The sequence below is a fragment of the Magnolia sinica genome, chromosome 18, assembly GCF_029962835.1.
Source record: "Magnolia sinica isolate HGM2019 chromosome 18, MsV1, whole genome shotgun sequence".
NCBI classification, from domain to species: Eukaryota; Viridiplantae; Streptophyta; class Magnoliopsida; order Magnoliales; family Magnoliaceae; genus Magnolia; species Magnolia sinica.
This window is the reverse complement of record NC_080590.1, coordinates 19,414,630-19,429,977: the sequence shown is the minus strand read 5'-3', so window position 1 is coordinate 19,429,977 and position 15,348 is coordinate 19,414,630. Positions and strand designations below refer to the sequence as shown.

The 15,348-nt window shown below is 38.1% G+C and overlaps 1 protein-coding gene across 1 annotated transcript; it reads left to right on the top strand.

Annotated features, from left to right (window-relative positions):
* Positions 1 to 10,173: 10,173 nt before the first annotated feature.
* On the top strand, positions 10,174 to 11,839 carry LOC131232779 (myb-related protein 308-like). The gene is made up of 2 exons (XM_058229255.1): positions 10,174 to 10,320; positions 11,005 to 11,839. Exons 1-2 carry the CDS (start codon positions 10,188 to 10,190, stop codon positions 11,694 to 11,696), a joined length of 825 nt encoding a protein of 274 aa, XP_058085238.1. The 5' UTR covers positions 10,174 to 10,187; the 3' UTR covers positions 11,697 to 11,839.
* The last annotated feature ends 3,509 nt before the right edge of the window (positions 11,840 to 15,348 follow it).

Below are 15,348 nucleotides of genomic sequence, written 5' to 3'. Positions count from 1 at the left end.
GAGTCAAGCTCGGGCCATCTTGAACTCGGCTCGAACTCATTTTCGAGCTTTAAAAACTAGCTCGACTCGGATCGAACTTAGCTTCAAATAGAGCTGATTCGAGCTTTTTTGAGCCATGTCGAGCGAGTTGACCGAGCTAGCTTGGTTCGTGTACACCCCTAATAATGATCCTATTGCAATTTAGATATGCTGGCAATGCCTTCTCACACAATCCTAGCAAAATGGGAGATCTTCTCAAAGACGATTGATGTTCTTATGATGACTATAAAGGTTCGGGAAGTAGATTCTTCTAAAAACACAAGGAAATTGAAGAGAGCCGTGGGGAATTCGAGTTTAGTGAGACTGATCCCATAATGTTTATGAATATCATGGTCATGATAATAAGGAGATCTAAAAACAGTTTGATACCATGACCTCTTAAGATCTCTTTGGCTAGCCTTGGAAGATCGAAAAACGGCTTCACATTACAATCATTAAGGATCCTAGATCAATAAGGAAACCCATCAAGGGTTTGCCAACACATGAGCTATATAAGGAGCACGCAATGAAGAGCTTGGGCTCTCATGACAAACACAATTAATATAAATATAGCACGACACTGCTTATTTTAGTTTCTAGTTTCTGCACTTCTGTCCAATCATACTGCAGAATATCGGGAGTTTAGGTCAGCTTAGATCGCTACTGTCCAATGCCATTGTTATAATACATATTGGATTAGTATATAAATATTTATGACGTACATTCATTGTATCCCTAATCAACCAATTTCTTATTTGAAAGGTCAAACTATTGATTATATCATGTTAGCCATCCGCCTTAATTGTTTGTCTACACAGACGATCACAGATATTTATCTTTTTATTTCTCTAGTTACTTGGTTTATCTACTAATTTTACCGAGCTTTAAATACAAATCAATAAAATCAACATTGTTAGCATTTTTTGTTTTAATTTTTTTCATCTGTCATTGCTCTATGGAGAAATACAAGGCTTGCAATCACTATTGAGAGAAATTTTGTTAACATAAGGTAAAAAGAATCCATTTGGAAGAATTGACCACTATCCTTCTAAATTTCCTAATTGTTGTAGCATTAGTAGTTGAGAAGGTAGCCAATCCCCTGAATCCAGTCTTAATTAGTCTATCTCAACACTAGGGTTACCAGCATTCAATCAAACTCGAGTCAAGTATGATTATGACACGTTCACACTTTCCTAATCGCACACATTTAACTAAATACGGGCCTTTGTTAACATGTGTGAACTTATATTTGATTGAATAATGAAACACATACAATGGATACACACAAATACACCTATGTTGTGTGCTTTTGGAGAGATGTGCAAGTAGGGAACTAAACCCTTCTCAATGTACCAACAATATTGGCTAATGACCATGCAGATTTGGACGGTTCCTGACCCATGCTGCCATGGCTGTAGGATTTTGCAAACTGATAGTCATGTAGGTGAAACTTCCATAAGTCCCACCCCATATATCAGGTATATTGTCTCATTTAACCATTGAAATCAAAACTTATTATACTCCAAAACTTATGTAAGCCACAACATAGGAAAGAGTGTGGGATCGATAGACCACCCACCGTTAGTTTTGTATAGGGCTCCACATGCTATTTATGTGTCATCTTATCCATTCATCTCATTTTCATCATGATCAAAGAATTATATATATATATATATATATATATATATATATATATATATATATATATATATATATATATAAGTATTCTCTGATTGGCCATTATATTATTTGGTGGCCAACATGTCAGATCATGGTTTCTATGAATAATATGAATTATGAATTGAATTATCTTCTCCCAATCGGGTGCTATATATAGATACAATTATATCTTATATAAAAGAAAAAAATCATATTCTAACGGAAACTAAACATTCTTATATTTATAAGGACTAATTATAGAATCAATCACACCTCATAGAATCAAACACACCTCAGACACAACTCATGCAGACACTCCCCCTCAAGCTAGAGCATACATATCTATCATGCCCAACTTGTCAATTATACCATGGAACACCTTTTTAAAAACTGCGTTCGTGAGTATATCTGCTAACTGGCTTTCAGACTGAATAAATGGAAATCGTATAATCTTTTGATCGAGTTTCTCTTTGATGAAATAACGATCAACTTCAACATGTTTGGTGCGGTCATGTTGTACAGGATTTTGTAAAATCTCAATGGCTGCCTTATTATTACAATGGAGATTCATATGTTTTACATATTTAATTCCCAAATCTTTTAGTACACTTTTAAGCCACAACAATTCGCATACATCATGAGCCATACCTCAGAATTCGGCTTCTGCACTTGATCTTGCCATAACCTTCTACTTCTTACTTCTCTAGGTGACAAGATTACCTTCCACGAAGGTAAAATAGCCAAACGTGGACCTTCTATTGGTTGGATCACCTGCCCAATTAGAATCCGTGTATCCTTTAATGTTAGAGACACTATTTTTGGAGAACAACAAACCTTTGCCTGGTGCACTCTTCAAATATCTTAAGATTCGATATATCGCATTCATATGCTCTTCACTTAGTGCATGCATGAACTGACTTATGACGCTCACTGCATAAGCTATATCCGGCCTCGTGTGAGACAAATAGATTAATCTCCCAACCAACTGTTGATAACGACCCTTGTCTGTTGGAGCTTGATCTGGTAAAACTCTGAACTTATGATTAATTTCTATGGGCGTTTCTGCCGATTTGCAAGCAAGTATTCCAGTTTCAGTTAAAAGATCTAGCACATATTTCCGTTGTGAAAGGAAAATCTCATGTTTCGATCTTGTAACCTCAATCCCCAAGAAATATTTAAATTGCCTGAGATCTTTCATCTCGAATTTAGTAGCTAAATAGTCCTGTAATGCTTTCATTTCACATGGGTCATTTCCTGTCAAGACCAAATCATCGACATACACGATTAAAACTGTTACCTTTCCTTCTTTGTGTTTTATAAATAAAGTATGGTTTGAATTACTTTGTTTATAACCAAATTCCTTCATTGTAGAAGAGAACCTCCCAAACCAAGCTCTAGATGACTGTTTTAGCCCGTACAATGACTACTTCAATTTACAAACTTCACTCCTACACGAATAACTACGTTTGACTCTGGGTGGCAACTCCATGTAGACCTCTTCCTTTAAATCTCCATTGAGGAAAGCATTTTTGACATCAAATTGTTGCAAGGGTCAATCCCGATTTGCCGCTATAGATATGAGAATGCAAATTGTATTGATCTTGGCTATCGGTACAAAAGTCTCTTGATAATCCACCCCATAACTTTGCGTATACCCCTTTGCAACTAACCTTACTTTATATCTATCGATACTGCCATCCACTTTGAGTTTCACCGTGAACACCCATCTACATCCAATTGTCTTCTTTCCTTTGGGTAACGGAACAAGTTCCCAAGTCGCATTCTTTTGTAGAGCCTTCATCTCTTCGTTCATCGCCTTTTTTCATTTCAGATCAATCAATGCATCTTGCACACTATTAGGAATAGATACAGTGGATAATTAATTAACAGTAAATATATATGATGTAGACAATTTATGGAAGGACACATGGTTACCAATTGGGTATTTGGTCTTAGCTTTAGGATCAGGTTCATATTGTTTCTTTGGAACTCTCTTTGTTGATCTTTGTGAATATTTAGGAGCTATATCTTTTGCAGGAACATGTGTTTCATTAGACTAATCAAATATGGGATTCGAGATTACTTGAGGAAGAACATTTTGGGTTGATTATTCAGTTAATGGTGTGGACATGGGCAACTCTGAAAGCATCGGTGATTCTGACATGTCGGGAGTACCTGAATTGTTTTAAGGAAGAACTATCAACTCTCTCAACTTCAGGAATACTATCACAGCTTTGATGAACACTTTTCTCAAAACTTTTATTCACTTTTTCTAACTTCTTAAACTCATCTCCTCATCTACCTTCCACATTCTCTTCATTAGAGATCTCCCCCTGAAGAGAAGGGCCAGAAACTTCCCCTGTGTAATAAGGTTTTACTTCATGAAAAGAAGCATACAATTAAAGTCACATGTAATTTTTGAGTTTGAGGGTCAAAACACCTATACCTTTTCTGAAACTCAAAATAACCAACAAAGACACACCGTTTTGCACATGGATCAAGTTTGTTTCGTAGACTTTTGGGGATATGAACATATATCGTACAACCAAAAAACTCATGGTTCAAGATTTGGGAGATGAGGAACTGAAAGTAAGGATTGCATCTTTTGTTGGGGAGTTAGAAAATCTATGACTCGAGAAGGTATACGAATGATGAGGTAAGTTGCGGATTTTACAGCCTCTCCCAAATAGAACTAAGGCATGTTCATGCTAAAGAGACGCACGAACCACCTCCAATAGTTGTCTATTCTTCCTCTCTGCCAATCCATTTTACTGCGGAGTATAGGTAGAGGTCTGTTGACGAATCTTGTGCTGGCTCAAAAACTTGCCAAATGATGTATCTGTATACTCAGTACCATTGTCAGATTGCAGAACACGAATTCGTTTTTGATATTGAGTGCCCAATATATTATGAAATTCCTGAAATGCTGTACATACATCACTCTTTTTGTTAAGCAGAGACACCCAAGTCATTCTAGTGCATTCATCAATAAATGTAACAAAGTAGCGAGCTTTTGAAATAGAAAGGATTTTTGCAAAACCCCAAACATTAGAGTGAATAACCATAAAAGGTTCTGAACTTTTATTCAAACTTAGTAAATAAGAAATACGATGACTCTTAGCCAATTCACAAATGTCATAATGAAAATTCAAATCATTTAGAGCTGAAAAAACATGTGGTTGTAAATTTTTAAGATAACCAACGGACAGATGTCCTAGTCTTCGGTGCCATAACCATATAGTTTCTCGAGATTTGTCTTCGCTACTAGTTTGATTTACCTAACTGAATTTCGGTCCCCCATTTTTTGTCAACTCCAAGTAGTAGAGTTTGCCCCGTTTAACACCATAACCAAGAATCTTCCGAGTTAGAATGTCCTGAAAAACACAAAATGAGAGCCAAAAAGTCATAGTGTAAGCAAGAGTGGAGGCGATTTGGCTAACAGACAAAAGATTATACTTAAAGGATGAAACAATAAGGACAGTATCTAATGTGAGAGTATTAGATAAGATGACAGATCTCTCTCCGGTAATAGGAGAGGTACTACCATTAGCTATGGAGATAACGGATTGAGAAGAATGGAGAATGGAATGCAACTAACCGGAGTCCTTTGTCATATGATTAGATGCACCTGTATCAATAATCCAAGTACTGTTCTTAGAAGTTGTAGAGAATACAGATGCCTTACCGACAATACCTGGATGGACAACATTTGTTGTCGGCTGCGATTGATTTTCTTCCGTAGATGTCACCATAGCTTTTCCTACAATCTTCTTTCGAGGTTTCTTTGTGAAGTCCCACCAGTCAAGTTAACTAATGACTTCATAATATCGCTGTTTCGAATGACCTGTTTCACCATAATGAGTACATACCAGGCCACCAAACTTTTTAGTTGATTGATTGTTTCAGTTTTTCGATGAGCCAGACAACGATCCTTGTCGAGTTTGGTTAGCCAGCATAGCCGAACTCTCAGATATTGAACGAGAGCCTCCCATTGTCTGTCTTTGTTGATATTCTCTTCTGACATATGCATACAAGCTCTCCAAATCGAGTTTTGGGTCTTTTATAAGATTTCTCCATGGACTTGATCAAATTCGGAGTCGAGTCCACTTAGAAAAATATGAACTCGAAGCCTAGCCATCGCAGAATGTAACTGGACCACCCCTTCAATTGTTCCTTCTTGAAAAATAGTTTTGTGATTGATTTCCTGGAAAATAGTAACAAGTTCATTATAGTACGTTGATAATGGCCAACCATGTTACGTGGTAGAAAAGGATCTCTGATTTAATTTAAATATATAGGTTTTGTCCGATCCATCATAGAAGGTTTTCGATACGGCCTCCCATATCTCCTTGGCTGTGGGGAGACGAATAAATCGCTACATCAATGACGGACTCATTGAGTCAATAAGCCAACTCTTCACTTTGTGATTTTCGGTAATCTATGTTCCAAGATTGGGATCTCCGGGTGCAGGTTTTTTCGCTTCTCCGGTGAGATATTCTGCTTTGTTACAAGCGCCAATACGCATTTCCATGAGTTGAGACCATAATGAGTAATTGGTCTCATCCAGTGTGATGCCGGTAGGAAACATAGAATTGTCTTGGTGGACATAATCTATGGTGCTGGTGTTGAAGCTGGTTAAGTTGTTGCGCCTGTGGTGATTGCCATCGCACTCACAACAGATTTACAGTGGTGACTCCAATGTCGTATGCTCTCGAGGTCATGGCCTTCTCAAGGACCGTCGGATAAAGAAGATGACCAGCGTAAAGAGTAAGGAGAGCTTGATCGTCTTGTCGATGGAGAAAGCAACGGATTCAACGTCCTTGGAGTGGCCGACGAAGCAATCGAAATACGAGCTCCTTAGAATCGAACCCTCTCTAATACCATGTCAGATCATGGTTTTTATGAATAATATGAATTATGAATTGAATTATCTTCAACCAATCGGGTACTATATATAGATACAATTACATCTTATATAAAAGAAAAAAAATCCTATTCTAAAAGAAATTAAATATTTTTATATTTATAAGGACTAACTATAGAATCAATCACACCTCATAGAATCAATTACACCTCATATACAACTCATGCAGACATAATAACTGGGGCAATCAACTAATTTTTTAGATCAAAGGCTAAATAAGTTATGATTTACCTGATTGATCACAATATATATTTTATGCACGCTAAGTTATTTAACCCATGTGAGTGAATGTAACCCCAGGTACTCGTGCGAGGTATCCTAGGGTTTGTCCATAATTGCAGCTTAGATGATGATGTGAGACCTCCTTTTTACTGCTCATCTTGTGATCATGCTTCATTGATTATCCTAATCTTTGATTCTTGGAGTTGAATATGAGTATTAAAAATTTACTTTTCAAATTCATCTTTATGTACTATCATCCATCCAACACATATTTCTTTGGATGGCCCTCTACCATAATTTTTTATTAAAAAAAAAATAATTTATGCCCTCTACAATAAATTAAATCTAGAATATAAGCAATTCGGATTATCATTTAAGACGCATTTTGGCAATAATCTACCCCCGAATCTAACTGTGTCCATAGAAGGTAGGACCTAGTAGATGAATCGCATATGTAAAGTCGACAACCGATATGAGAAGATGAGCATTGTGATAGGTTATTAAGGCATAATATCCATCCTAGCCATCAAGTTTTTGAGAGGAAATTAAGCCACAATTCACTTGATGAATGTTTCTTGTTTCAAATGGAAGGGAAAATGTAAATATTGCCTACTTACCATCATTTAGGGTGGAAAAGGAGAAAACAAATACCCTCTTGGCTGTAATGGATTATTTGTTTTGCATGGTACCCTATTAAAAATAAACATTTTATTGTGAAAATGTAATGAATATAATTTAATATGCATTTGACCCACTCTCTCTGTTTTTTTTTTGTTTTTTTTTATTTTTTTATATTAAATGCTGTAAGCCTCTTGTAACTAAACAACCTAAAAAGCTAAAAATATAACAAGGACTCATTCATTTACTTTAAATTACAGCTGGGAAATTAAAAAAACCAAACACTGCTTTCACAACCTAAACAGTTAGTGGGCCACCTCACTAAGAATCTCATCAGTGGCATTCATGTGACTCAAATTGATCCATCAAAATTCTTGGACCCCCTTAGTCCACCGTATCTTATGGACATCAGAGCATGATGGTGTGTATTAAAGTTGTAATCCTCCATTTTTGGCTTACTCAAGTTTCCGAGGAAGCGGATTGCCTGATAATCTGGTCACCAGACATATCCCTCCTAAGGCAACTACGTGGGACTCACCACGATGTATGTGTTTCATACACTTCGTCCATCCATCCGTGTTGCCAGCTCATTTTAGTAAAGGAGTCCTAAAATGAAACAGATCCAAACTCAAGTGGTCCACACCTAAGGAAACAATATGGGGATACGTCCACCGTTAAAAACTTCTTCAGGGCAACGGAAGTTTTGGATCAAGCTGACATTTGTGTTTTCCCTTCATCCAGGCCTGTTGGACCATTAACAGGTTAGATTGCAAATAAACATCGTGGTGGAGCTTACGGAGGTTTCAACGGTGGGCATCACTATCTCCACTGTTTCCTGTGGCGTGGTCCACTCAAGCTTTGGATCTTCTTCATCTTTGGGCTCGTATATTTAAATGAGCTAGCCAAACGAATGCATGGTGTTGATGAAATACATACATCATGGTGGGCCCCACAGAGTTTGAACACCAGGATATTACTGATGACCAGGTCACCAGCCAATCCGCTTCAAATTTCCGAAGTCCATGTGGGGAACACATGCAACGAAAAGCTCTGTTGGGTCCACCTTGATGTCTGTCTGAGATTGATCCAAAATCACGAGGATCCAAAACTCAAATGGTCCATGCAACATTTGGCTTTTCCCTTCATCTGATTCGACTCACATGATGAAGGGATTGAATGGCATTTAAACATGACGGTGCACCCCAAAAGGGTTTCAACGGTGGACACTGCCATCTCCACTTTTACCTGTGGTGTGGCCTACTTGAGTTTTAGATCAGCATGTTTTTTGGTCTCATGACCCAAAATAAGCTGGCTCAAGTGATGAACGGAGTTGATGACACATACAGGGCTTTTTGTTGCAGGGGCTTTATGTCAATTTTCTCGGCTGCATAACCTATAGAAATTGTACATCAGAGTATGTTGAAATAAAGAATATACGGACGCAATGGAGGGGTGAAGGGCAGATGGTGTTGGAGAAAGGTCGTTGAGCTTCCCTTCTTAAACGTGACTGATAACCCTTGCACGTGAATAAAACCTTTTGCCCGATTAGGTATTTTAGAATTTCCAAATGCAATTTTTTGAGGGTACAGTTGATGCAATTAATTCATCAAACACTCAAAATCCCATCTTTATAGACTACCACACACCAATTGCAACAATGGGAAATTGCTACTCGAAATGATAATTTCACATGGTGTGGCCCCCACCCAAGTTTTGTATCAAGCTGATTTTGTATCCTCTCTTCATCCTAGTGAGGTACGATTGACTAACGGTTTTGATGAAAGATATTTACTGTGGGTGGATCTACACGTACACAAATATATGGTCAGCAATAAGGGTGAAAGAATTTTGAATAGGCCCAGCCCGAAACAGTTTGAATTCGGGACCGAGAACTACCCCAGGCCCGGCCCGTTGACAGCCCTAGTCAGCTTCCCATCTACATTGTTCCATGTGGTGTGGCTCATTTTAGCTTTGGATATAGCTGATTTTTGGTGGTAGGTTCTAGCATAAACGATAGGACCTGATGGACGGACTGGATTTTACATTTACACTGTGGTGGCCTCCACAGACTTGGGTGTTTTACGGGCAACGGGAAGCACGTGTTTCAGAAGACTCTTGTCCTGTCCCTAAACATTGTACGCGTATTGGGCACTAGTACTACCCCCGTTCGTTCCGAACCGGCACGCGCAAGGCCTCTGAGTGGCCACCGTGATGTATTAGTTTTATCTACACCGTTTGTCCATTTTTACGTATCATTTTAGTGTACAAAACAAAATAAATAAATAAATAAAATAAAAATTGAGGGAGATCCAAGGCTCAAATGGACCACACCAGAGAAAGCAGCGGTGACAATGATACTCATGGTTGAAACTTCCTGTGGCCCACCATAATGTTTATTTCCATCCAACCTGTTCATAAGGTCACATCGACCTGGATGAATGGAAAATGGGAATATATTCTTGATGCAAAACTTCTGTGGTAAGCGTTTAATATCAATTTTGTGTTACATTTGAGCCTTGGATATGCCCAAATTTTGGGTCTGTATACTAAAATGAAATGGAAAATGGATGGACGGTGTGGATGAAACCCATACATTATGTTGGCCACTCAGATCCGCTGCCCTGCCGAACTCGTGCGGGGGTTGTAACCAATCCCGCTGCATGAAGCCCTAATAAAAAGGGGCGTGGCCCTTTGCTCGTCCGAGCATCTCTCTCTCTCTCTCTCTCTCTCTCACACACACAGTGAGATGGGAAGAGCTCCATGTTGCCCTAAGGTGGGATTGCATAAGGGTCCATGGACTGCAACAGAAGACGCACTGCTAACCAAATATATTAAGGAGAATGGAGAAGGGCATTGGAGATCTTTGCCCAAGAAAGCAGGTGAGATTTCCTTCACCCATATCCACATCTTCATCATATCTTCCTTCTTTACTTTCTCAAGGTGGCTCTGATAGTTTTAAAAAATAAAAAAAATAAAAAATAAAAAAATTGCAAAAGAATCTCTCTCTCTCTCTCTCTCTCTCTCTCTCTCAGGTGAGGTTTGCTAGAATACACCCCAAATTAACGTAATACTAGGGTATTTTAGCCTTTGAATCTAGGTCATCTTCCAATGATCCATACCGTTTATAAGATGGGTTTCACTTTTTATGGTGGATGAAAGACAAATAAAAGCTCTTTAATTGAATTATTTCAACCTTTGATAAGTTGACTCTTTTGCTTTGGATATGGACAATCACCATGACCTTTGTATAATCAAAGGGTTGAAATATTTAATTTGAGGGTTTTTCCCTGGCACCTCCCATCCTAAGGGAGCCCTATCAAATTTGTAGGTTGGGGCATTGAAAAGAATCAAAATCCTATGGCTAAGTCCCCGAGTCTCATTAAGTCTCATTAAACATGGTTTTTATTTAGTAGAAAGAATGATTTTTATATTGCTTTTTCTTTACTTTTCCTAACCAATTCAACATAGTAACTTATAATAAATAGTGGTTTTATTACATCTTATTTCGATTCAAAAGACCCAAGCTAACATTTCCCATCTCTCCCATATTGATTTGCATATAGGACTTCTTAGATGTGGTAAGAGTTGTAGGTTAAGATGGATGAACTATCTGAGGCCTGACATCAAGAGAGGAAACATCGAACCGGATGAAGTGGATCTCATCATCAGACTCCATGCATTGCTAGGCAACAGATGGTCTCTGATTGCCGGACGATTGCCGGGTCGGACAGATAATGAAATCAAGAACTACTGGAACACCCATCTAAGCAAGAGACTCAAAGGCCAAGGAACGGACAGTGGGGCACACAACGGCCCCTCAAGAGAAACCCCGGGATTGAAGAAGAGAAAGAGCAACAACAGCATGAATCTAAAGAAGAAGAAGAGCAAGAGCAAAGAGATTGAAGAGAGAAAGGAGACCAAGATCCACCTTCCAAAGGCAATAAGATTGACTTCATTGAGGAATGTAAGGAATTTCAGTGTAAATGGAGTCAGTAATGGTTCTGATGACAAGCTCGGAAGTGGATTATCTACTTATGTAGAGGTTGTTAAACAGGATTTGGGTCTCTCATGGCCTGATCATAAAGATGATGGATTTCTTGTTGAAGGTGGCCTTGATCTTGATTTTCCAATCCATGCGCAGATGCACAGAAAAGATGGCAGGTTTGAGAAGCTATATGAAGAGTACATGGAGCTCCTTAATGCAGAGGAAGAGCAAATGCAACTTAATTCCTTTGCTGAATCTCTATGGGCATGATGATGATAATAATGGGGCATGGAAATGATTTAGATTTTACATAGAAATATTGTTGTAGACCTAGATTTCACGTGCCTCCCTTCTCTTGCACAAACAGAGGATCCAGATTCAATAAATAAATATCCGTGGTCTGCTTGCTTTTATGAAGGTTTAATGAAATTAATAGTTAGATCGAATTCAGCTGTGAAAATGCTTTCCTAAACAATGTGTGGTGTTGGGGGTTATGATTATTCATTGACGTGGATGGATGACCTCATGTAGAGTAAATCCACTCCGTCCATCAGTTGCACCACCCGGTGTTTGGATTGGGACCAAAAAATCAGGCCGATTCAAACTGAGGGTGGGTTACACTAAGGGGAAAAGTTGAGATGGAAAGTCCCACCATCAAAATTGTTAAAATTGAGTAGGTGTATGTCGCGGTGTGTGTATGCCTTCCAATTCATTCATCCAACGCATCACTCCAGGATGAATGCATTCCTCGGAAATCAGGACATTTCAGGACTTATGTGGACAATAATTCATAAACTGATTAAGTCAATTAAACTTTTCATGAACCAAAAATTAAGCTTGATTATTTTAATATCATGTCGTTGGACGGTTCGGTTCGACTATTCTATTGAGTGACGCTTGGCGGTCAATCAGCAGATTGCAATTAAAATATTTAAAAAACTGTCCCATATAAGATATTTTAATATCCGTATTGAATTTTGAATATTCTAGCCAACATGATCCTAATCTAATGTTCACTCCTTTTTTTCACCATGCATACAAAATACCAGCCTGATAAATATCTTATATGGGCCCCACCAACTGGAGCAATATAAGATTTTCCCAACAACCTCTTTAAGTTCACGTGGTACGGCTTTGCTGTTTAAGAGCAGGCAGTTTTCTTTTATAATCTCCCATCTGTCCTTGTGAAGCAGACGTAATAAACTCGTTTGATGAAAAATACGACCATGGAGGTCCCACACACAAACTTATAGTTGGCATCTCATACCCATTGTCCGCTGCAGTGCAGCACACCTCAGTTCACATGGTGTGGCCTACAAGCTGTTTTCTTTTATAATCATCTGCTCATCCTTGTGACCCACCTAATGATCCGTTTTGATGAAAGATATACACTATGGTTATCTAAAACACAGAATTATAGTTGCCGTCCTAAGTTCGGAGTAAAACGAGTGTCATTGAGAATTTTTAGTCCTTTGAGAGTGGCCTTTTATTGTTCCATGGCTGTGTATAGATTTGTGGGCTGAGGCAAGAGCCCCGCCGTAGTTAGCTGTATACCTTTTTTTTTGTTATATAGATGATACAGTTGGCGTGCTGTGCTCCCTTTTGGGAAAAAGAGTGGGCCCACACAACTTGCTCCCCATTTAATAACAAAATATGGTCTTAACCCTTATTTATTAGACACCCAAAAGTCAATTGGTTTCATTTTAGTCAACAATAATTATATATCAAGATCTCTAATTGTAACATCTTGAATTTTCACGGACAGAATTTGTACTCGTGCCTAATGAAACCGGGTGTTAATGATGTATAATTTAGATACTTTGAAAAATCACACCTTTTTTTATTATTATTTAAATCATATCCAAATGCATTCATGAATGTAATCATTCATAAGAATAAAATCAACTATATTAATTATTTCATCAGAGTAGTAAAATTCAATAAATAATCAAATGCCTTATCAATGGAAGCTTATTATATTAATCGAGTTCACAGTGGAAATATAAAATTAAATCATAAATTGTCTTCTTATTCTTTCAACATAATATTCTTTAGGGAGATTGTTCACTACATTTTCGATCTGTACGTCACCTACATAATCTATACGGTTAAGAGAGGGTCAATGCCCTACTCATAGTGATGGTTATCCTTTAAGTTTAATAGTAATTCAAGAGATTCATAAGACAATTAATGTAAAGATTCTGATACGTCCTATACTCCACAACTACAAGAGGTATCAATATGCATAAACAATCTACATGAGATACATGCCTAGCAAAGTATATGCGATTCATCACACTTAGCGATCGTCACAATGTGGAATATGATTAGAGTATCCGACTCGACCCGCACTCCCACTATAGGATATTCGCCGGCGTGTCTCACGTTTAACATGGATATATGCGGTTACTCCAAGACAAATACAATACATGACTGAATGATTTATGTGACACAATTTGTTTATGGAGCGACTATTTGCGACATCCAATCCCGGAAGTGATGTGACACTACATTTGCGATTTACAGACATCGATTTATGCACCATTACCCATGAAACATGGAATTACGTGTCTCCCCAGGGGCCGCTACCCAAAATACATTACGTCCACGATATTTAATCGATTGCTAGAGGAGGGATTTCCAACATAGTACTTGCATCAATGGAGAATTCTTTAATCTACGGAAGGTTAAGAATATCAAAGCACCTGCCAAGCCCTTAAGGTAAAAAAGGCGAGTGACAATAACCAGCTTGAATAAGAGGCGAGTGACGAAGGTCAACTCGAATACGAGGAGAGTGGTTAAGGCCAACTCAATAAATAGAAGAGCGGCAATGGCCGATTCTTTAATAAGAAGGGTGGCAATGGCCAACTCTATAATTAGAAGAACGACAACCGTTGATTCTTGGATATGGAGAGTGGCAGTGCCAAATCAAGTAAAACTTCATGAGGACCAATAATTGAGGATAACAATTTAAAATGAAAATATAATAAGGCAAGAGCAAGGCTTGTATCTATAGCCTTCCATAAATTCAGGAAAGCTCCTTATAATGGATATCAAGTAAAACTTCAAAAGGGCCAATAATTGAGGATAAAATTTTAAAATGAAAACAGATGAAAAGTAAAGGTAATCTGAGAACAGATAAAAAGGAACGTAAAAGGCAAGATAAAATACATCAACTCAATTAAGACAAAAGATACGTAAAAGGCGGGATAAAATAACATGAAAACATAAAATATAAAATAAATATAACAACTTAAATTAACGTTAGCTTAAAGGATAAAACCCTCACCTTCGAGGTTAAAGTACCCTTTATCTTGTTAGGACCTAGTGCAATCATGTTAAATTCGACTTCACCCATAGATTATACCAACTATAGGATTAGAGCTTAATTCGGGGTTTAATCTTTAAACTAATTATTATCTACATCGAAACTTAATATAGACTTTCACGTAAATGGATAACTTACCTTGATCAACACCTGAGTCTTGGCCTAAAACGGATTTGACGATATCCTTTCACTAAGCCGACCCGTTCATGACTCAACTGTGACTCAATGAGTCACAACACAAAGCCTCCTCTCTCTCTCTCTCTCTCTCTCTCTCTCTCTCTCTCTCTCTCTTTTTCTGCTGACTCAGTCTCGGTCGAACTGAGTCGACTCAATTAGGAAGCTCGGCAACAACGGCCCAGACCTCCACCGTACTTCTTCTTCTTCTCCCTTTCTCTATTTATTTTTTTACTCTCTTTTCTTTTCCTTTCCTTTCCTTTCTTTCTCCCACGGTCGGACGGCTCCATTCTTTCTCACAGACGGACGAAGGAGGTCCTTTATAGGCACGAGAACTACTAGATTCCACCTGCGTATCCTTACGCAGGAATTCCTTACGCAAATATGAGGTTTCTTTACGCAGCCGGTTTCTTGAAATTT

Bases quoted from the DNA above. Each gene is read 5' to 3' on its own strand.
- LOC131232779 (XM_058229255.1), top strand. From the start codon at position 10,188: ATGGGAAGAGCTCCATGTTGCCCTAAGGTGGGATTGCATAAGGGTCCA. The intron at 10,321-11,004 runs GTGAGATTTCCT...ATTTGCATATAG, and splicing joins ATCTTTGCCCAAGAAAGCAG to GACTTCTTAGATGTGGTAAG.